This window comes from Danio rerio, chromosome 7, assembly GCF_049306965.1.
Source record: "Danio rerio strain Tuebingen ecotype United States chromosome 7, GRCz12tu, whole genome shotgun sequence".
Taxonomy (NCBI): domain Eukaryota; kingdom Metazoa; phylum Chordata; class Actinopteri; order Cypriniformes; family Danionidae; genus Danio; species Danio rerio.
Window position 1 is genome coordinate 4414494 of NC_133182.1, and position 20153 is coordinate 4434646.

Here is a 20153-nt window from a genome sequence, read left to right on the forward strand (position 1 = left end):
AGATGCTGGAGGCCGAAGAACACTGGACGTCCATCGTGGAGAACTGCAGGTGTGATCACGTAGCTGGCCCATGGGATCAATGCGGAGACTCGTTTGTCACTGGGGTCTTTCAGGAATTAGTCTCATGCTCTCCATTCCTTCATGACTGCCACAGCATCAGCTCAGGAAACGGCCTGGTCCAGGATTATAGATTCTTCTAGAAGTCCTCTATAGTTGCGATCATCTCTTCACTGGTCACAATCTCTAGATGCCTCGGGATAAGTATCTCCAGATGGAAATAGGAAGCAAAGAAAACAAATAGTGTAGCTGCTATTTGTAGCGTATTTAATGAAGAGACATTAAATATCAAGGCAAAAATGAAGTGCTATAAATAAAAATAGCAGTTATATGAATAAACATAGGTGAAGTGCGTCATAAAGGTGGTTGGTCAAGCCCACTCACCTGCATGGAGCACACGTGCATCATACTGTTATGTGATGCATTGTGTGTATGTTTTACTTAAAAGATAGGTCTTTAAAGGGTCACGAAATACCAAAACACATGTGTTTGAGCTGTTGACAGTCGTATATGTGTCCCACGCTGCTAAAAACACTATTAGGACACCTATATTTCACTAAAAAGTGTAAATTGGTTGTTTTTGCGTTATTTCAAGCAAATTCGTACTTCCGGTTTGAAACGAATTTTTGAAGCTGCGTCACGGTCATGACATATTAGCGTGTATTCCAGCGTGCAGACTGGGCGTCTGTGCCAGAGGGAGTCTTATTACGTCTTACAGTGTGATGCATTAATGCATGAGTAAAGCTTGGTTCAAACCAATCAGCGCGCTCTATTGTGCAACTTCATTAATATTCATTACTGTCACAGTGTTTAGACGACAGAGACGCCACGTTGTGTTGGCAAAACAAGCGTGAAGTGTTGCTTTTATAGTTTGCTGCAGTTAAGTTTTGTTTTCATTTTCTCTCTGTGAGAGCTCAGACTCACGTGTGGATTAACAGTGTACGCGACGCTCGACAACAATAACTTGCATGTCTAACGTGGATTATTGTTTACCTGAGAGCTGTTCTCATCTGCAAATGCTGAGATCCGGATTCGCTTGTAGTCTCCTCTTAATAAAGACGCGGCTCTAGTTGCTGGTGATTGTCCTGTCTCTACAGATTCGGTAAGTGAGCGACCAGTGCTCTTTGTTTATTCAGTTTGTTCGTATCGAACAAACTATTAACTATGTAAACATGTTAGCACCACAACCAAACTTTAACCTCGTGTAGGATTTTCCCCGCATTTTGAGACCGGAATAACACACGCGGCTTTCTGACACTACCTGCCGAGTGCATCTAAGTTTCCGGGAAATGCTGAGGTTTTTTTTTTCTCTCATTTGCCGTGCGGTATCAAACATTGCATGAAAAATACACGCTTAGAGCAGTTCCTCGAATCAAATATCTCGTTTGTGAATTTCCAGAATAAAAGAGCCAAACTGCAAGTAAAGTCCACCATTTAATAATTTGGCAAATAATTCGACTATAGATGTCCATGTAAACACAGTCACTTTGTCCCCTGTGTGTGTGTATTTTGACTCTGAAACTCAGCGCACCCAAATAGACACTCCCACACCATGCCTCTTTTCTTCCTCCGACGCTCCCCCCTAAACAGAGCTGGACACGCCCACTTTTCTGACTTTTTCCAAAGTAGAGGTGTAAAAACACCCTGCTGAAACGAGGGGGTTTCATGGCCCTTTAATCTAGTTTTGAACTGACAGAGTGTGTCTGAGCCTTGGACATAGTGTAGGAGCCATACATGAGAAGGCTCAACCTCCTTTAGTAGTCAGTGACAATTATAGTGTAACCTACAGTCCCTCAGGCCTAAATCTGCTTTAATGTCCTTGACAGTGTTGCCAGATTGGAAACGTCAAAGTATCGTACCAGAACCTCAAAATTATTGTATTTGGAGGGAAATTATTGTACACAAATCAAACAGAGAGCATACAACAATTATCCAGACACACAGCATTTCGACACAACGTCCAAATTAGCACAATACATTAAAAACTAGGCATATCTTAATGGGAAGGTTCAAACTTCACCTCTGAGTAGATGTCATCAAACGTTGCATGTTGCCATATGTTGAGGGATTCATTTTGCTGTACAAATTTTATGCCGTTATGGACTGCAAAATAGTGCTGGTTGGCTTGAAAGCAGTGCGCCCTCAGCAGTGCAATTTTAACACACTCTGAGGTGTGCATGCATGCTTCTCGCCTTCTTTTACAGCACTAATTGTTTTAACATTATTGCTTAAAAGATCAACCTAAAACCTCAAACTACTGACCTAACCATGGGCACGCAAAGCAGGAGCGTTAACTCGTGAGAGAGAGATAATTACCGTACGTCTGGCAACACTGGTCCCTGATGCTGTTTAAACCCCTAAATGTATTAACCATGATCTAAATACAAATTCAAGAGTTCACACTTAGCTGATGATTGGTAATAAGCTAGTTTGGCATGCTGTCCCGGGAGAAAGCGCTGAACTCATGAGAGCCTCGAGCCCAGGGCTCCCTCCCGTTGCAGGGCGAGAGGGGAGTTTGAGCTTGGGTAGATCTCGAGAACCCTCCCCCTTCTGCTGCGTGAGGGTTGCTAAGGTGATGCGTTGCTGACAGAATTGAATCGAATTTGGTGCTAATTTGGTTTAGTCAATTTACTTAAGTGTCATGTTTTTGGGAGTGTGGGAGGAAACCGGAGGACCCTGAGAAAACCCATGCAAGCACGGGGAGAACATGAACTCCACACGAAAATGCTGTCCGTTTGGGTAGAGGCCCGAACCGGAGGCACTTTGCTGTGAGGCCGCAGTGCTAGCCACTGGGCTGCCGTGCTGCCCTGTAGACAAAGAGGAGGAGAAGGGCTGGAAGGGGGGATTCTTCAAGACGAAGATGACTAAGGTAAGGTGTTTGGTTATTTATACTTGGTTTGGAATAGTCTGATTGGTGGTTCGTACATTAGCTTGACTCAGGGCCAGCCATGTCAATCATAAGCATGTGATCCTCTCGAAATTAGTTTATGAATAAACTTCACGAAGATAATAATTATTCATGTGTAAGGTTAACGATCTGTTGTAGGGTTTGACACAGAAACACACTGTTGTTCACTGACGCGTTGAGAAAACAGCAACAGGAAACAACAGAAGAGGAAAGATAAACACAAATTATCATTGAACATCAGACCAGGATGTTTCCAGTGTCTTCATGAAGGATTATTATTATGGCAGCTCTGATACACATCTTTTGATCTTTTCTGTTCTCTTGATAGAACCAGCAGGTCTTTTAGATGAACTTTTTTTTTTTTTTTGGCAAAGCTGTGCATGTTTTTTTCTCATCCCACACAGATTTCTCGCATTATATTTTATTTTGATTTTACTGACATCAGTTTTGTAATCAAGCTTGTTTAAGCACTTGAAGAATGTCTCAGTAGTGTCACCTTTTAAGTGACATGCAGTATCCAATATACAGTAGTCAGTGTTTGAGGTTTAATAGAAGTACCTGAAGCCTGTACCATATTACTTGTCAAAATAAGTGGGGTTACAGTTACTGGGCAAAACCAAGTCAATCAGGGGTCCCCAAGAACCAGGGGCCAACACAGTGGAAGTAGTGTTGCTGTCAAGTATTGGATTCAGCTCAATTTGTATCAGCTCTGGGTTTAGACAGCCATGTTTATCAATATAATCACTTAGGCTTTATGGTTTACCTCCAGAATTTAAAAAAAAAAAAAACTCTGAAACAAGCCCCAGATTAAAATTTAGTTTTTTTAATTAATTAATTTAATCATTCAAGTTTACAGATTCTGACTGACGCAAATGTCATGATGCAAATAAGGGAAAATGGTGGAGTAAAAACACACATAGAGGAAGTAAAACAGGTTTTTAAAAAAAATAAACAAATTATGAAAAGTGACTAGAATAATCACAGTCTGAATCTGCAGACAGAAACATCAGACTAAGGACAGAAACACACCAGCTCTGAGGTAAGAACACAAATCTACTGTCTTTAACCAATATTTTCTTATTATTGTAATTTTGTGATGCTGTATTATTAGATAAAAGTGAAGTATTTGAGCTATTCATTGTGTTTCTTCTTCAGAAATGGCTCAGACTCTATATTTCCCTCTTCTCCTCATTGGTGAGTGTGTTTGTGGTTTTATTTATGGTTTATAGTTTCATTAGGTTTGACTCTGTTCTGAAAAGCATTAAAGCAAAGTGTCTCTTTCACAGCTCTCTGCTCCATATCTGAATGTGTTCAGCGTCAGTATCACTTTATACATGAGAAGAAGACCTGGACTGAAGCTCAGAGATACTGCAGAGAGAAATACACAGATCTGGCCACTGTTGACAACATGAATGACACGATTCAGCTGATGAAGAGTGTGAATGATGAACGTATCTGGATTGGTCTGCAGAGGAAATGGCAGTGGTCTTCAGGTGATCCTGCACTCTTTTTGAATTGGGCATATAGGCAACCAGATGGCAAAGATGAGTGTGCTTTTATGATAAATGGAGAGTGGCATGATGGAGCATGTAGTAACACCTTGTTCTTCATATGCTACAACAGTGAGTACAAACGCTTATAAAAAAACTGTCATTTAACAAAGGTTTATTAGGATATAAATATGACTGTAAAACTTGTGTAAATTAAGTGTAAATGCAATTACAAGTCAAATCCACTTTGTATTTTTCATTATATAAAACCAGCTACTCCTTTTGAATTATTTGTTATCTTTAATAGCACAATATATTTATTTATGACAGATGTTCTGTTGTGTGTGTGTGTGTGTGTGTGTGTGTGTGTGTGTGTGTGTGTGTGTGTGTGTGTGTGTGTGTGTGTCTGTGTATAATATATATTTTAGTAACACAGACATGCATGATGATTTCATTGCTGTTCCTGTTCACATTTTAACCTAAGCATAGAAGGGCTGAATCATGGTATCATTATTATTTTTTTTATTCAAGTGAGCAGAGGACTGGTGTTTGTCGATCAGATGATGAACTGGAGAGACGCTCAGAGTTACTGCAGACAGAATCACACTGATCTGGTCACTGTGAGGAACCAGAATGAGAGTCAACAGCTGGAGAAGTTCATTAATGACAGTAACTCATCTGGATCTGCAGTCTGGATCGGTCTGTTCAGAGACTGGCAGTGGTCAGATCAGAGCAACTATTCATTCAGATACTGGGATACCAATCAACCTGATAATCAAGGAGGAACTGAAAACTGTGCAGTGATCACTCAGAACGTTCAGGGACGATGGAATGACATCTCTTGTGATCATCAGTTTCCTTTTGTATGTCATGAAGGTGAGCAGATCCTCCAAACACACTCAATCCATCATCAGCTCCAGATCTCTTAAAGGTGCAGTAGGTGATTGCCACAATGCTAACCAGTTTGCATGATATCTTTGAAACACAGTCCCTCCCCTGCAAAAGCCAGGGCTCTTGAAAAAGGAGCGCGTACACCCTAAAGATTACAACCCTCTCTCGCATGGTGTCCTATAGTAACTCTGCTTAGTGCTTGGCCGGCGGCGTGCAGGAATTACACTTATTACTAAGCCATACTTACATGCTATTTCTGACCGAATATTTAGAGTAGCACGGTAAACAATACAGCAAGCACAACACAGGCTGTGATTGTTCAAAACTGAACCAATGTATATAAAACCTACTTCACCTCAGTAAAGCAGACTAGGCAGAATAGAGCTACTGATGTTTTGTTGTTAAACTAAATAAAAATGTACATTTATCGATGCTGTAAAAGGCCCTTATGAAATTGAAAATAATCACATTAATCTTTCGCCGGAAGATTGGGTTATACAACACTTCTGTGTGTACAACCCAATCATAACTGCACACTCTACATTAGTTCTGCGTGACTAAAATAGTTTTAAAACAGAACATGACCTACTTCAGCCATAATGTTGTCCTTCCTCCATCATTTTGCTCTGTCTCTCATGTGCAGGTGAATTTGCATGCTTGCCTTGATGGCGGATGTGTGTAAACGGCTGCAGATATTCAAATCTACATTTGTTGACAGTTTGGCCTACCTAACATAATTATAAGTGATGTCGGCCCAACAATATTTAACTGGATGAACATTTTTTTTTGTTTTATGCCTCATCCAGAAAATAAAAATACATATAAACACATTTAGATCATTTACTTTAATCATTACTATTGGAAAGTGAAGAGACTTTCAACCCGCACAACAACAACATGTTTCTGAAGACAATCACCTACTGCACCTTTAACAATTTCCATGCCAGTGTTTTTAAAAAGATTTGCAGCATTTATAATGATTTTTACCTGAATTTGATGACCCTAAGGAAGTTTTCTTATAGGAATAAATGATCATATTATATATAACAATAAAGTACTAAAAAAATTATATTCATGGATTTGTTTTTTCCCCCAATTGAATGTAGGTAGGTTTAGTCAAAAAGAACTGCATTAGGGCTTCCCTTAACTTAATATTAATAAAACTTGGTTTGCCATAAAAACTTGTCAATAGCAGGGAAGTGTTGTCTCTTAATTAACAAGTTTTCATGTCAATGGCAGGGAAAGTGTTAAAGTTGACTCTACATGTCTGACATGACAAATTCCTCCAGTGTTTGTTCTGCATGTTGTTGTTGATCAGTCTTTCTCTAGTTTCTGCTTTGTTTTGTGTCCAGATAAACTGATTGTGATCCAGCAGAATCTGTCGTGGTCTGAAGCTCTGAGATACTGCAGACAGAATCATGTGGATCTGGTCTCGGTTCAGTCAGTGGAGATGCAGCGTCGTGTGATGAACGTGGTTAAACTGGCGTCTACTGAGGCGGTGTGGTTGGGTTTGCGTTTCTCCCACATTTTGGGCATCTGGTACTGGGTGAGTGGAGAGACCGTGTTTTATCAGAACTGGGCTCCAGGGAACGGCACATCAGAGGAGGACTGTGAGCCCACAGTGAGATCTGGAGCAGTTCAGTCTGGAGGAAGTCAGACCTGGATCAGCCGTCCTGAAACTGACAGACTCAACTTCATCTGCAGCAGATATGGGTGAATGGGCATATAAGAACAAATGTGTAATCACTTCCATTCACTTTTCTCTTTATTCATCAGTTTGTATAAAAAACAGAAATACTTTTGCGTATAAAATTAAATATAACAATTGACCATAGGTTGCGTAAATTCTCTGTTCACATTTTGGTAAAATGTACTCTTTAATAATTGATTGACCCACTGAAGTTACTATTTTTCCTCGAGTCTCTTCCTCCAGGTTTTTACGTATCTGTAAAATGAATCAATGGGATCTCTTTATATTGTAATCCTCACTTGTCAGAATGACTGATTGCATTGTGTTTATAAACTCTTTCAACGTGTTTCTTGTTAGTAACTTCATTAGAGATATCTTTGTATTGTTTTCTTTTAGTTTTATCATGAGGTCATTTGCTTCCATCAGTAATTATATTCATTCATGTAGTTGAAGAGTATATCATGAGTTTTTTTACATTCCTTGCATGTGCTTTAAGGACCTATATATGCTGGAGTACGTCTCTGTATTTTATCATTATTTTAACAATAAAAAGTGTTTAATCACTCTCTGTCCTTCAGGTTAGTCCCTGCTTTATCAGGAGTCTCAACAGTAGAATAACTTCCAATCAATCAATCAATCAATCAATCAAAGGCCTTTATGTGTCCCATACACTTCCATGTAGTCACATACACTGTCATGTTGTGAAATTGGCCCCCCCACGACCGTACACAAACATCACATTTCAGGGTAAGACAGGTCAACGGGAGGTAGCATTTAGAAAAAGGAAGTAAGATATATTTCATGACCACTACAGCATCAGCTCAGGATACGGCCTGATCCAGGATCATGGATACTTTTAGAAGTTCTCTTTAGTTGCGATCATCTCTTCACAGTTCACAATCTCTAGATGCCTTGTATGAGTATCTCCAGGTGGAAATAGGAAGGAAAGAATACAATTAGCTGCTGTTCAAAGTGTATGTAAGGAATAAATTATTAAAATCAAGGCAAAACTGAAGTGCTATAAATGAAAATAGCAGTTATATAAATAACCATGAAAAACACATGATTATTTCTAACATGTCTGGTGCATTAAGACAGGAGAAGTGTGTCCTACAGGTGGTTTGTCAAGCCCACTCACCTGCATGGAGCACACGTGCATCATACTGTTATGTGATGCATTGTTTGTATGTTTTACTAAAAAAATAGGTCTTTAATCTAGTTTTGAACTGACAGAGTGTGTCTGAGCCTCGGGCATAGTGTAGGAGCCATAAATGAGAAGGCTCGACCTCCTTTACTAGACAGTGACAACTATAGTGTGACCTACAGTCGCTCAGGCCTAAATCTGCTTTAATGTCCCTGACAGTGTTGCCAGATTGGAAATGTCAAAGTATCATACCAGAACCTCAAAATTATCATATTTGGAGGGAAATTATTGTACATGAGTCAAACAGAGCATACAGCAATTATCCAGACACACAGCGTTTTGACACAACGTGCAAATTAGCACAATATGTTAAAAAAAAAACTAGTCATATCTTAGTGGGAAGGTTCAAACTTCACCTCTGAGTTGCTGTCATCGAACGTTGCATGTTGCCAGATGTTGAGGGATTTGTTTTGCTCTACAAATTGATAGTAGCTTGAAAGCAGTGCACCCTCAGCAGTGCAATTTTTAACACACTCTTAGGTGTGCATGCTTTGTTTTGATGAGATTAACATTGGAAAAATCACGTTCACATGATGCATTCTAATGGGGAAAAATAAGAACATCAAGAGAAAACTCCCCTGTCCTTCTCACCTTCCTTTACAGCACTAACTGTTTTAACATTATTGCTTAAGAGATTAACCTCAAACTGAAAACTACTGACCTAACCATGGGCATGTGCAGCAGCAGCATTAACTCGTGAGCCATTCTCCACGTTGATTGGCTGAGAAGAGGTAACATAAGATGAGATAGAAAACGTGCCAAACTCCACTTTCTACTCACAGACAGTACAGAAGATGATGCAGCTAGATCAATGAGTAAAGAAGCCCAAATATTACAATGAAATCACTTTAAAAGGCCATACAATTCTGAAATTATCATACATTATAGGATTTTTCTCATTATTGATTGTACAAGGGTCGAAATTATCGTACAAATATGATAATTGTCATACGTCTGGCAACACTGGTCCCTGATGATTAGACATGTTTATATAGCAATAAGAATCTAAACAAACTTGACATGCGATACTTTGCTGTTTGAACCCCTAAATGTTTTAATCATGATCTAAATACAAAGAAGGTAATAATTCTTCATGTGTAAGGTTAACGATCTGTTGTAGGGTTTGACACAGAAGCACATTGTTCTTCATTAACGTCATGAGAAGAAAGCAACAGGAAACAACAGAAGAGGAAAGAAAACTCAAATTATCATTAAACATCAGACCAGGATGTTTCCAGTTTTTTCATGAAGGATTATTATTATGGCAGCTCTGATACACATCTTTTAAACTTTTCTGTTCTCTTGATAGAACCAGCAGGTCTTTCAAATGGACTTTTTTTAGAGTGAGCCGTGCATGTTTTCTCCCCATCCCACACAGATTTCATGCATTATAATTTATTTAGATTTTGCTACCATCAGTTTTGTGATCAAGCTTGTTCAAGCACTTAAAGAATGTGTCAGTAGTGTCATCTTTAAAGTGACATGCAGTATGCAATATGCAGTAGTCAGTGTTTAAAGGGCCATGAAACCCCCTCGTTTCAGCAGGGTGTTTTCACACCTCTACTTTGGAAAAAGTCAGAAAAGTGGGCATGTCGGATGAACAAAGGTGGGAGGGTGTGGGAGTGTCTATTTGGGCGCGCGCGAGTTTCAGAGTCAAAATACACATACACACACGGACACACACACACACACACACACACATACAGGAGAAAGTGATGGTGTTTAACCTACATGGACATCTGTAGTCAAATTATTTGCCAAATTATTAAATGGTGGACTTTAACTGCAGTTTGGCTCTTTCATTCAGGAAATTCATTCATGCCCCTCGCGACAAACGAGATATTTGACTCGAGGATCTGCTCTAAGCGTGTATTTTTCATGCAATGTTTTATACCGCACGGCGAATGAGAGAAAAAAAAAACCTCCGCATTTCCCAGAAACTTAGATGCACACGGCAGGTAGCGTCAGAAAGCCGCGTGTGTTATTCCGGTCACTAAATGCGGTGAAAACCCTACACGAGGGTAAAGTTTGGTTGTGGTGCTAACATGTTTACACTCGGTGCAATAGTTAGTTCGATACGAACAAACTGAATAAACAAAGAGCACTGGTCGCTCACTTACCAAATCTGTAGAGACAGGACAATCACCAGCAACTAGAGCCGCGTCTTTATGAAGAGAATACTACAAGTGAATCCGGATCTCAGCGTTTGCAGATGAGAACAGCTCTCAGGTAAACAATGTTCCTCCTTAGACACGTAAGTTATTGTTGTCGAGCGTCGCGTACACTGTTAATCCACACGTGACGCCAGCTGAGCTCTCACAGAGAGAAAATGAAAACAAAACTTAACTGCAGCAAACTATAAAAGCAACACTTCACACTTGTGGCGTCTCTGTACTGAAAACACGGTGATAGTAATGAATATTAATGAAGGTGCACAATAGAGCGCGCTGATTGGTTTGAACCAAGCCTTACTCATGCATTAATGCAGCACACTGTAAGACGTAATAAGACTTACTCTGGCACAGACGCCCAGTCTGCACGCTGGAATACAACGCTGTTATGTCATGACCGTGACGCAGCTTCACAAATTTGTTTCAAACCTGAAGTACGAATTTGCTTGAAATAACGCAAAAACAACCAATTTACACTTTTTAGTGAAATATAGGTGTCCTAATAGTGTTTTTAGCAGTGTGGGACACATATACGACTGTCAACAGCTCAAAAAATGTGTTTTGTTGTTTCGTGACCCTTTAAGGTTTGATAGAAGTACCTGGAGCCTGCACCATATTACTTTTCAAAACAGATGGGGTTGCAGTGGCTGGACAAAACCAAATCAGTCTGACCAGGGGTCAACACAATAAACTAATGTTGCTGTCAAGGTATTGGATTCAGCCTAATTTGCATCAGCTCCGGGTTTAGACAGCCGTGTTTATCAATGTATTCACATGGGCTTTATGGTTTACCTTCGGCTGATTAAGGTATAGTTGTACATAGTCATACCTGATGAACACAACAATAAAACATAAATAAACTCTGACACAAGACCCAGGTTAAAATGTAGCCTCTTTTATTAATTAATTTAATCATTCATGTTTACGATGAAATGTCATGATGCAAATAAGGGAAAATGGTGGAGTAAAAACACACAAAGAGGAAGTAAAACGAGTTTTTAGAAAAATAAACAAACTATGAGTTTGAATACTAGAATAATCACAGTCTGAATCTGCAGACAGAAACATCAGACTGAGGACAGAAACACACCAGCTCTGAGGTAAGAACACACATCTACAGTCTTTTACCAATATTTTCTTTATCATTGTAATTCTGTGATACTGTTGATAGATATTTAATTATTTGAGTTATTCAATATGTTTCTTTCTCAGAAATGGCTCAAACTCTATATTCCCCTCTTCTCCTCATTGGTGAGTGTGTTTGTAGATTTATTTATAGTTTATAGTTTCATTAGGTTTGACTCTGTTCTGAAAAGCATTAAAGCAAAGTGTCTCTTTCACAGCTCTCTGCTCCATATCTGAATGTGTTCAGCGTCAGTATCACTTTATAAATGAGAACAAGAACTGGACTGAAGCTCAGAGATACTGCAGAGAGAAATACACAGATCTGGCCACTGTTGACAACATGAATGACATGATCCAGCTGAAGAAGATTGTGAATGCTGTAAATGATGAGTATATCTGGATTGGTCTTCAGAAGACGAGTGTTTATAAATGGCATTGGTCTTCAGGTGATCCTGTGCTCTTTATGAACTGGTATTTTGGAGAACCAGCTGACAGTGATAATTGTACTATGATGAGAAATGGACAGTGGTTTGTTGTGCCATGTAGTAACACCTCATTCTTCATCTGCTTCAACAGTAAGTACAGACCCCTGCCGTGACAAACATTCATTAAACAAAAGATGCTTCAAACAGACACTTAAATGTAAAAATAGTAAAATGCTAAAATGTGCACTGCAAATCAAAAGTCAAGCAAGTCAATTCTACTTTGTAATGTAGTGAAAAATTTCTAACAAACCTATTAATAGTAATGCAAATAGAAAATGAGATGTTAAATTGTAATCTTACTGACCATGGTTTGACCTAAAACAGTAATCATAGCAATTTCCATAACCCAAGTGTTCATAATTACTCAACTCTTCTGTAACACAGGCTATACTTAATATTTTACACCAAAACCACAAAGCAAAATAGGAAAATTGATAAAATAAAATTTTTTATTATTATTTTTTTTATTTCTTTAAGCCAGCAGAGGACTGGTGTTTGTCAAACAGACAATGAACTGGAGAGATGCTCAGAGTTACTGCAGACAGAATCACATTGATCTGGTCAGTGTGAGGAACCAGAATGAGAATCAACAGCTGGAGAAGTTCATTAATGACAGAAAATCATCTGGATCTACAGTCTGGATCGGTCTGTTCAGAGACTCATGGCAGTGGTCAGATCAGAGCAGCTCCTCATTCAGATACTGGGATAACAATCAACCTGATAATAGAGGAGGAATTGAAAACTGTACAGTGATCACTCAGAATGTTCAGAGACAATGGCATGACATCTCTTGTGAACATCAGTTCCCCTTCGGGGGGAACTTCAGCACTATAAGTGGATTTGATTTGTAAAATCCACGCATTGGGAGGTTCGGTTCAGAAGCTACTCGTCTGAAAGAGTATTGAACGGGCCAATTAAGAATGAATTGGCAGCGCAAGCCTGCGCAGGTGAGCGGCATAAGCAATCAACTGAGTATATAAGCTCACCTGGCGCCAGCAGACGCTATCCTTTTCGCTTCAGAGACTTTCTGATCGAGTCGATGAGGGTTCCTCCTGCTGTGACCAGCGATTCTGAGCGAACGAGAGCATTCTCCCGGTCCAGAGTGTGTACACGCAGTGGCAGACGGTCGAGCTGGGTTTCTCCCTTGCCTGGCGTTCTTTGGGTCCGGTCCTCCAGAGCGGTGCGTATAAAGTTGCAAACTTCACAGAAAGAGCAACACAGTCGTGCAGCACGTCCTTATCAGGACGGCGCTCCGACTGTGCGTTTCTGGATGCGGTGGTTTCCTGTCCTCGGATGATGGGCGCGGGCACTGCGTTACATGTCTGGGGGTCCAGCATGTTAATGCGCTGCTCGCCGCCAGTTCATGTCGTCATTGCGATGCCATGACTGTTGCGCAAGATCGCGGTTAGCCTTTGCAAAAGGGTGAACCACCCCAGTTGTCCCCTGCTCTGCAGTGGGCACTCGGGCAGATCTGAGGGTTTCAGCGAGAGATAATCCGTCGCCCACGGGCCCGCGGACCTCCCGCTCCTCTAAGCGCTCCATCCAAGCTTCGGGCGGGGGAAGCGATCCGTCTAACAGATGGTAGCCCTTACGCCCGATGACACCGGAGACCAGATGTCCACCGCGGCATCGGAGGGTGGGCTTTCATTGTCCGATGATGTTCCAGACCCGCTCGCCCCCTTCGGGCTGGTGAGCGCTGTCACTACGGATCCTGAAACGGACATGTTAGCCGTGCTTTCCCGGGCTGCTTCGGCCGTTGGTTGGAGATGGTTTATCCCCCAGCTCCGCGGCCGGACCGACTAGAGGGGCGTTCCCTTCTTCCCGGAGGTGCACAGTAGGCTCACGCGGTCTTGTAAAGCACTTTTTTCTGCTCGTGCTGCGTGTTCCTCCACCCTAACCACTCTTGACGGTGAAACAGCCAGGGGGTATGTGGCGATTCCTCAGGTTGAGTGCGCGATGGCGGTAAATCCGCGCGGCGCCTCTTCTTGGCGGGGTCCGCCTCGTCTCCCATCCAAAGCCTGTAAGTTATCTACCTCCCTCGGAGCTAGAGCTTACATAGCTGCGGGCCAGGCTGCTTCCGCCTTGCATGCGATAGCCACCTACCAGCGCTACCAAGCGCAGGCGCTGGCCGAGCTGCACGAGGGTGGGTCCAACCCAGGCTTACGAGCTTCGCACCGCCGCCGACTTAGCTCTTCGGACTACTGAGTCCGCTGCGTGTGCGTTGGGGAGGACGATGTCCACATTAGTGGTCCAGGAGCGCCACCCCTGGCTGATATGCGCAAAGTCGACAAAGTCCGCTTTCTTGACTTCCCCATATCCCCAGCCAGGTTTGGCGACACTGTCTGTGAATTCACCCAGGAATTCAAGGCGGTGAGAGAGCAGTTGGTGGGTGATGTCTTATCGGCGGTCCGTAGCCCGCTCCGCCCGCCGTGCCATTCATACCTGCTCCTCGCCGAAGGCGCCCGCCTACGAGAGCTGCTCCGCCCCCGCACACGCCTCAGGCGAAGCGAGCGCGTCGGGCACCTCGGAAGCAGGCAGCCCCCCTGCCCAGAACGCCGCTAAGTCCGGAAACGGACCGCGAAGCGCCCCTGGGACAGGCCATCTGGAGAAGAGGGAACTTGCTCTTTCCCCGCTGGAGGGCGGGGCCCCATTTCCAACGACACTTTTTACTGCCATGAAAACATTATGAAAGGGCACTTTTCACTTCCCCAGATGTGACAGCCCGAAATCTGCCAGTCTGGGACGCTATGCTTTCTAGCTTGCAGATTCGGTGCGTTTCGCCAGTGGCTCACGAGCGCTGGGAGGACGGTCTCCTTTCTCCCACCCCTCGAGCCTCCCCTCCGGAGCTCGGGTTTGGAGTGAGAGCAAATATCTCACCTCCAGCTTTTCCGTGGGACCCGCGAGCTTCCCGGATCAGCACACCCACTCCGCGCTGCCCCACTGCTGGTACGTCAGCGATTGTAGCGATGAGTCCATTAGCGAGAGCTCTGCCTGCCTGGTTAGCGCGGGCCAGCTCTTCGCGGTGGCTCATACGCACAATCAGACTCGGCTATGCGATTCAGTTCGCGAAACGGCCCCCCAAGTCACGGGTGTGTATTCACCAGGGTCAGCCCCCTGTCCGCCCCTGTCTTGCGAGAGGAGATTGCTGTCCTCCTGGCGAAGGATGCAATCGAGCCGCTCCCTCCAGCCGAGATGGAGAGTGGGTTTTACAGCCCACGCTTCATCGTGTCCAAAAAGAGCGGTGGGTCACGGCCAATCCTAGATCTGCGCGTTTTGAACCGCTGCCTGCACAAGCTGCCGTTCAGAATGCTCACGCAGAAGCGCATCCTCCGGTGCGTTCGTCCTCTGGGTTGGTCTGCAGCATTAGACCTGATGGACGCGTATTTCCATGTCTCCACTCTTCCTCGCCACCGACAGTTTCTGCGGTTTGCGTTTGAAGGTCGAGCTTGGCAATACAAAGCCCTCCCCTTCGGGCTCTCTCTGTCTCCGCGGGTCCTCACCAAGCCCGCGGAGGGTGCCTCAGCGCCCCTTCGGCTCGCGGGCATCTGCATACTCAATTTCTTTACGACTGGCTGATTTTTGCCCTCTCTCGGAGCAGTTGATTATGCACAGAGACAAAGTGCTCTGGCACTTCCACCTGTGGGGGTTTCAGGTCAACCGAGAAAAGAGCAAACTCGCCCCCGTGCAGAGGATCTCTTCTCTCGGGCTGGAGCTGGACTCGGTCACCATGGCAGCGCGCCTCTCCGGAGAGCGCGCTCAGCTGATGCTGTACTGTCTGAGAGAGCTCGACAGTAAAATAGTGGTCCCACTGAAACTATTTCAGAGGCTCCTGGGGCATATGGCATCCGCAGCCGCTTCATGCCGCTCGGATTATTCTATATGAGACCACTTCAGCACTGGCTTCACGATCGAGTCCCCAGACGCGCATGGCACGCGCGCGCACACCGAGTCTCTGTTACTGCGCTGTGTCGCCGCGCCCTCAGCCCTTGGAGCGACCCCTCGTTCCTACAGGCCTGGGTGTCTCTAGAACAGGCGTCCAGTCTTGTTGTCGTTTCAGCAGACACTTCCAACACGGGCTGGGGGGCTGTGCGTTGCGGGCATGCGGCTGCGGACCTGTGGAAAGGTACCCAGTTGCATTGGCATATCGCCTGGAGCTGTTGGCAGTGTTCCTCGCTCTCCACCGTTTTTTTCCGGTGCTGGAGCGGCAACACGTGCTGGTCAGGACGGACAGTACGGCGGCGGTGGCGTATATCAGCCGTATAGGGGGTATGCGCTCTCGCCGCATGTCTCAGCTCGCCCGCCGTCTGCTCCTCTGGAGTCATCCGCGGCTGAAATCGCTGCACACCATTCATATTAAGGCAAGCTCAACCGTGCAGCCGATGCGCTCTCACGGCAGCCTTGCGTCCTGGAGAATGGAGACTCCACCCCGAGTCTGTTCAGCTGATATGGGCGCGATTCGGGGAAGCCCAGATCGATCTGTTGCTTCCCCCGAGATCGCTCATTGCTAGTTGTTCTTTCCCTGACCGAGTGCTCTCGGCACGGATGCACTGGCTTACAGCTGGCCTCGGGGCACGCGCATATACGCGTTTCCCCCAGTGAGCCTGCTCGCGCAGTTACTGTGCAAGGTCAGGAAGAGGACGAGGAACAGGTTGCTGGTTGCGCCCCTCTGGCTCAACCGGACCTGGATGTCAGAGCTCTCCCTCGCGATAGCCCTCCCCTGGCAGTTCCTTCGAGAGAGCACCTACTCTCTCAGGGACAGGGCACCACCTGGCACCCTCGCCGATCTTTGAAGAGATTTTAGACGCGAGGAAGACTTAGGTAACCTCCGATTGCGGTGGCTAATACCGTCACTCGGGCTAGAGCCCCCTCCCCGAGCGCGCCTATGCCCTGACGTGGAGTCTATTCACTGAATGGTGTGTCTCTCGCTGAGAAGACCCCCGTAATTTGCCAGATCAGCGTTGTGCTTTCTTTACGCCGAGAGAAGCTGGAGAGCAGGCTGTCGCCCTCCACACTCAAGGTTACGTGGCTGCCATCTCCGCTCTCATAACGCGGTGGCTGGCAGCACCGTGGGAACGCATAACCTCATCATCCGGTTCCTCAGGGGCGTTAAGCGAATTAATCCATCCCGCCCCCTCTCATGCCCTCTTAGGATCTCGCCCTCGCTACACAAGCCGCGTCAGATCCCTTCGATCCTCGACTCAGTATCTTTCTGTCCCTGAAGACAGCTCTGCTGGTCGCGTTGATATCGATTAGAGGGTCGGGGACCCGGAGGCATTTTTCGGTCAGTGACTCGTGCCTGTAATTGGGCTGGCTTCTCTCACGTCCTGAGACCCCGCCCGCGATATGTGCCCAAGGTTCCTACCACTCCGTTTTAATACGAGGTAGTGAGCCTGCAAGCGCTGCCCTCGGAGGAGGCAGACCCAGCCCTTCTTTATTGTCCAGTTCGCGTTTTGCGTATTATCCGGACCGCACTCAGAGTTTAGATCATCTGAGCAGCTCTTCGTCTGTTATAACGGTCGGCAGCAGGGAAGTGCCGTACCGAAATAAGTTCCCACTAGATTGTGGATGCCTTTCTTTCACTATCAGAGCCGAGATAAGCCGCGTCCCCCGAGAGCGCGTGCGCACTCCACTCGGAGTTTCGCATCCTCTCGAGCGCGCGCACGCGGCGCCCCTCTAACAGACTTCTGTAGAGCTGCGGGCTGGGTGACACCCAACACATTTGCAAGGTTTTACAATCTGCGAGTGGAGCCGGTTTCCTCAAGGGTATTAGGTAACCCTTGGTGATTGAGGAAACAATTCGGTAGGGTGTTGAAACACGCTTGCTGCGCCATTTTCCCTAACACGGAGATACGTGCGCCTTTTTATCTGTCAGTAAAGTTCCCCGTCAGGTGAGCCCTGCAGATTCCTCCGTGGCCCCCAGCACTGACTCAGCGGAGGAGTCACTTGCTGGCCCACTACGTTGTAGGCCTGCCCGCTGGTCAGCCCGCGTTTTGGGTAAAGGTGCCTGCTATGCGTGATCCCCACTAGGCGATCCCATATGCTTATTCCGCCACGGTTAAGTCCCCCCCCTGGGCGGACCCGTGTCTTCCCTCCCCGCTAACCACTCTTTTGCTATGCGTACTCCCCCTTTATAGGGCTAGTCCATATGTAAATTCTGCCATCTATCCCCCCTTGGGTAACGGATGGCCTCCGCAGCGTCCTCCCTATCGGGATTGCACGCTTCCCAACGTACTGTCGTATTTTCCTAGAATTATCTAGATGCTCACGACTTCCCAAAAAAAAATATATCTAAATCCGTAAAACTTCTGTTGAAGTAGGATAAATTAGGGCCAGGGACACGTTGGAGGACCGCGCCCCCCATGATGCGGGTGCGTCACGCTTGCTTGACTATCTCCTCATCGGGGGTGTTGGTAAGGTGCAGTCATTATGGCGCTTTCAATGGGCTCCCAATGCGTGGATTTTACAAATCAAATCCACTTATAGTGCTGAAGTTCCCCCCGAAGGGGAACGTTCGAGGTTACTAAAGTAACCCTTCGTTCCCCGAGGAGGGGAACGGAAGCACTATACTCCGTCGCCATAATGACTGTCCCTTAGCTGTTGAAAGTCTCTTCAGCTTAAAAAGGATAGCGTCTGCTGGCGCCAGGTGAGCTTATATACTCAGTTGATTGCTTATGCCGCTCACCTGCGCAGGCTTGCGCTGCCAATTCATTCTTAATTGGCCCGTTCAATACTCTTTCAGACGAGTAGCTTCTGAACCGAACCTCCCAATGCGTGGATTTTACAAATCAAATCCACTTATAGTGCTTCCGTTCCCCTCCTCGGGGAACGAAGGGTTACTTTAGTAACCTCGAACGTTTTCTTTTGTATGTCATGAAGGTGAGCAGATCCTCCAAACACACTCAATCCATCATCAGCTCCAGATCTCTTAAAGTTGACTCTACATGTCTGACATGACAGATTCCTCCACAGTGTTTGTTCTGCATGTTGTTGTTGATCAGTCTCTCTCTAGTTTCTGCTTTGTTTTGTGTCCAGATAAACTGCTTGTGGTCCAGCAGAATCTGTTGTGGTCTGAAGCTCTGAGATACTGCAGACAGCATCATGTGGATCTGGTCTCGGTTCAGTCAGAGGAGATGCAGTATAAGGTGATGAACGTGGTTAAACTGGCATCTACTGAGGCGGTGTGGTTGGGTTTACGTCACTCCTGTGCTTTGGGCATCTGGTTCTGGGTGAGAAGACAGACCGTGTGCTATCAGAACTGGGCTCCAGGGAACGGCACATCAGAGGAGGACTGTGAGCCCACAGTGAGATCTGGAGCAGTTCAGTCTGGAGAAAATCAGACCTGGATCAGCTGCCCAGAAACTGACACACTCAACTTCATCTGCAGAAATTATTAAGTCAAAGACTGGTGTGTTTCAAATAATTAATATTTAATTTTCCAGACTATTATAATATATTGTGTTTATTTAGTGTATAATGAAAAACTCATTTTAGGATCTACTGCATGTAACATTTCTTTTAGTCACAACTGTACACTGTAAGTTTTAAAGTTTTAAATACTATATATATATATATATATACAGTTGAAGTCAGAATTATTTGCCCCCTTTTGATTTTTTTCTATTAAATATTAAATATTTCCCAAATGATGTTTAACAGAGCAAGGAAATTTTCACAGCATGTCTGATAATATTCTTTCGTTTGGAGAAAGTCTAATTTGTTTTATTTCAGCTAGAATAAAAGCAGTTTTAAATTAAAGAATTAAAAAAAAAATTTGGAACAAAATTATTAGCCCCTTTAAGCATTATTTTTTTTGATAGTCTACAGAACAAACCATCATTATACAATAACTTGCCTAATTACCCTAACCTGCCTAGTTGACCTAACTAACCTAGTTAAGCCTTTAAATGTCACTTTAAGCTGTATAGAAGTGTCTTGAAAAATATCAAGTAAAATATTATTTACTGTTATTATGGCAAAGATAAAATAAATCAGTTATTAGAAATAGGTTTTTAAAACTATTATGTTTACAAATGTGCTGAAAAAAAATCTTTGGGGAAAAAATAAACAGGGGCGCTAATAATTCTGAATTAAACTATATATATATATATATATATATGTGTGTGTGTGTGTGT

At 44.4% G+C, this 20153-nt stretch overlaps 2 protein-coding genes across 5 annotated transcripts; both read left to right on the forward strand.

Annotated features, from left to right (window-relative positions):
- Window positions 1-719: 719 nt before the first annotated feature.
- Window positions 720-10120, forward strand: si:ch211-225k7.3. Of its 3 annotated transcripts, XM_073907925.1 has the most exons (6): window positions 1325-2926; window positions 3963-4004; window positions 4121-4159; window positions 4252-4587; window positions 4987-5331; window positions 6699-10120. In XM_073907925.1, the coding sequence occupies exons 3-6, from the start codon at window positions 4123-4125 to the stop codon at window positions 7061-7063; spliced, it is 1083 nt and encodes a 360-aa protein (XP_073764026.1). In that variant the 5' UTR covers window positions 1325-2926; window positions 3963-4004; window positions 4121-4122; the 3' UTR covers window positions 7064-10120. The 3 variants fall into 3 exon arrangements, with proteins under 3 accessions (XP_073764025.1, XP_021333338.1, XP_073764026.1); XM_073907924.1 differs by having other exon boundaries at window positions 720-4004; XM_021477663.3 differs by having other exon boundaries at window positions 720-4159.
- A 1347-nt stretch (window positions 10121-11467) lies between these two features.
- si:ch211-225k7.4 lies at window positions 11468-19428 on the forward strand. 2 transcript variants are annotated; one of them, NM_001123404.1, is made up of 5 exons: window positions 11468-11511; window positions 11624-11662; window positions 11755-12111; window positions 12499-12823; window positions 19031-19428. In NM_001123404.1, exons 2-5 carry the CDS (start codon window positions 11626-11628, stop codon window positions 19413-19415), a joined length of 1104 nt encoding a protein of 367 aa, NP_001116876.1. In that variant the 5' UTR covers window positions 11468-11511; window positions 11624-11625; the 3' UTR covers window positions 19416-19428. The 2 variants fall into 2 exon arrangements, with proteins under 2 accessions (NP_001116876.1, XP_068078203.1); XM_068222102.1 differs by lacking the exon at window positions 11468-11511 and adding an exon at window positions 18880-18897 and having other exon boundaries at window positions 11626-11662; window positions 12499-12828; window positions 19054-19415.
- Window positions 19429-20153: the final 725 nt, after the last annotated feature.

Bases quoted from the DNA above. Each gene is read 5' to 3' on its own strand.
- si:ch211-225k7.3 (XM_021477663.3), top strand. From the start codon at position 4,123: ATGGCTCAGACTCTATATTTCCCTCTTCTCCTCATTG. The intron at 4,160-4,251 runs GTGAGTGTGTTT...TCTCTTTCACAG, and splicing joins TTTCCCTCTTCTCCTCATTG to CTCTCTGCTCCATATCTGAA. The intron at 4,588-4,986 runs GTGAGTACAAAC...TTTTTATTCAAG, and splicing joins GTTCTTCATATGCTACAACA to TGAGCAGAGGACTGGTGTTT.
- si:ch211-225k7.4 (NM_001123404.1), top strand. From the start codon at position 11,626: ATGGCTCAAACTCTATATTCCCCTCTTCTCCTCATTG. The intron at 12,112-12,498 runs GTAAGTACAGAC...TATTTCTTTAAG, and splicing joins ATTCTTCATCTGCTTCAACA to CCAGCAGAGGACTGGTGTTT. The intron at 12,824-19,030 runs GTTCCCCTTCGG...GTCTCTCTCTAG, and splicing joins GACATCTCTTGTGAACATCA to TTTCTGCTTTGTTTTGTGTC.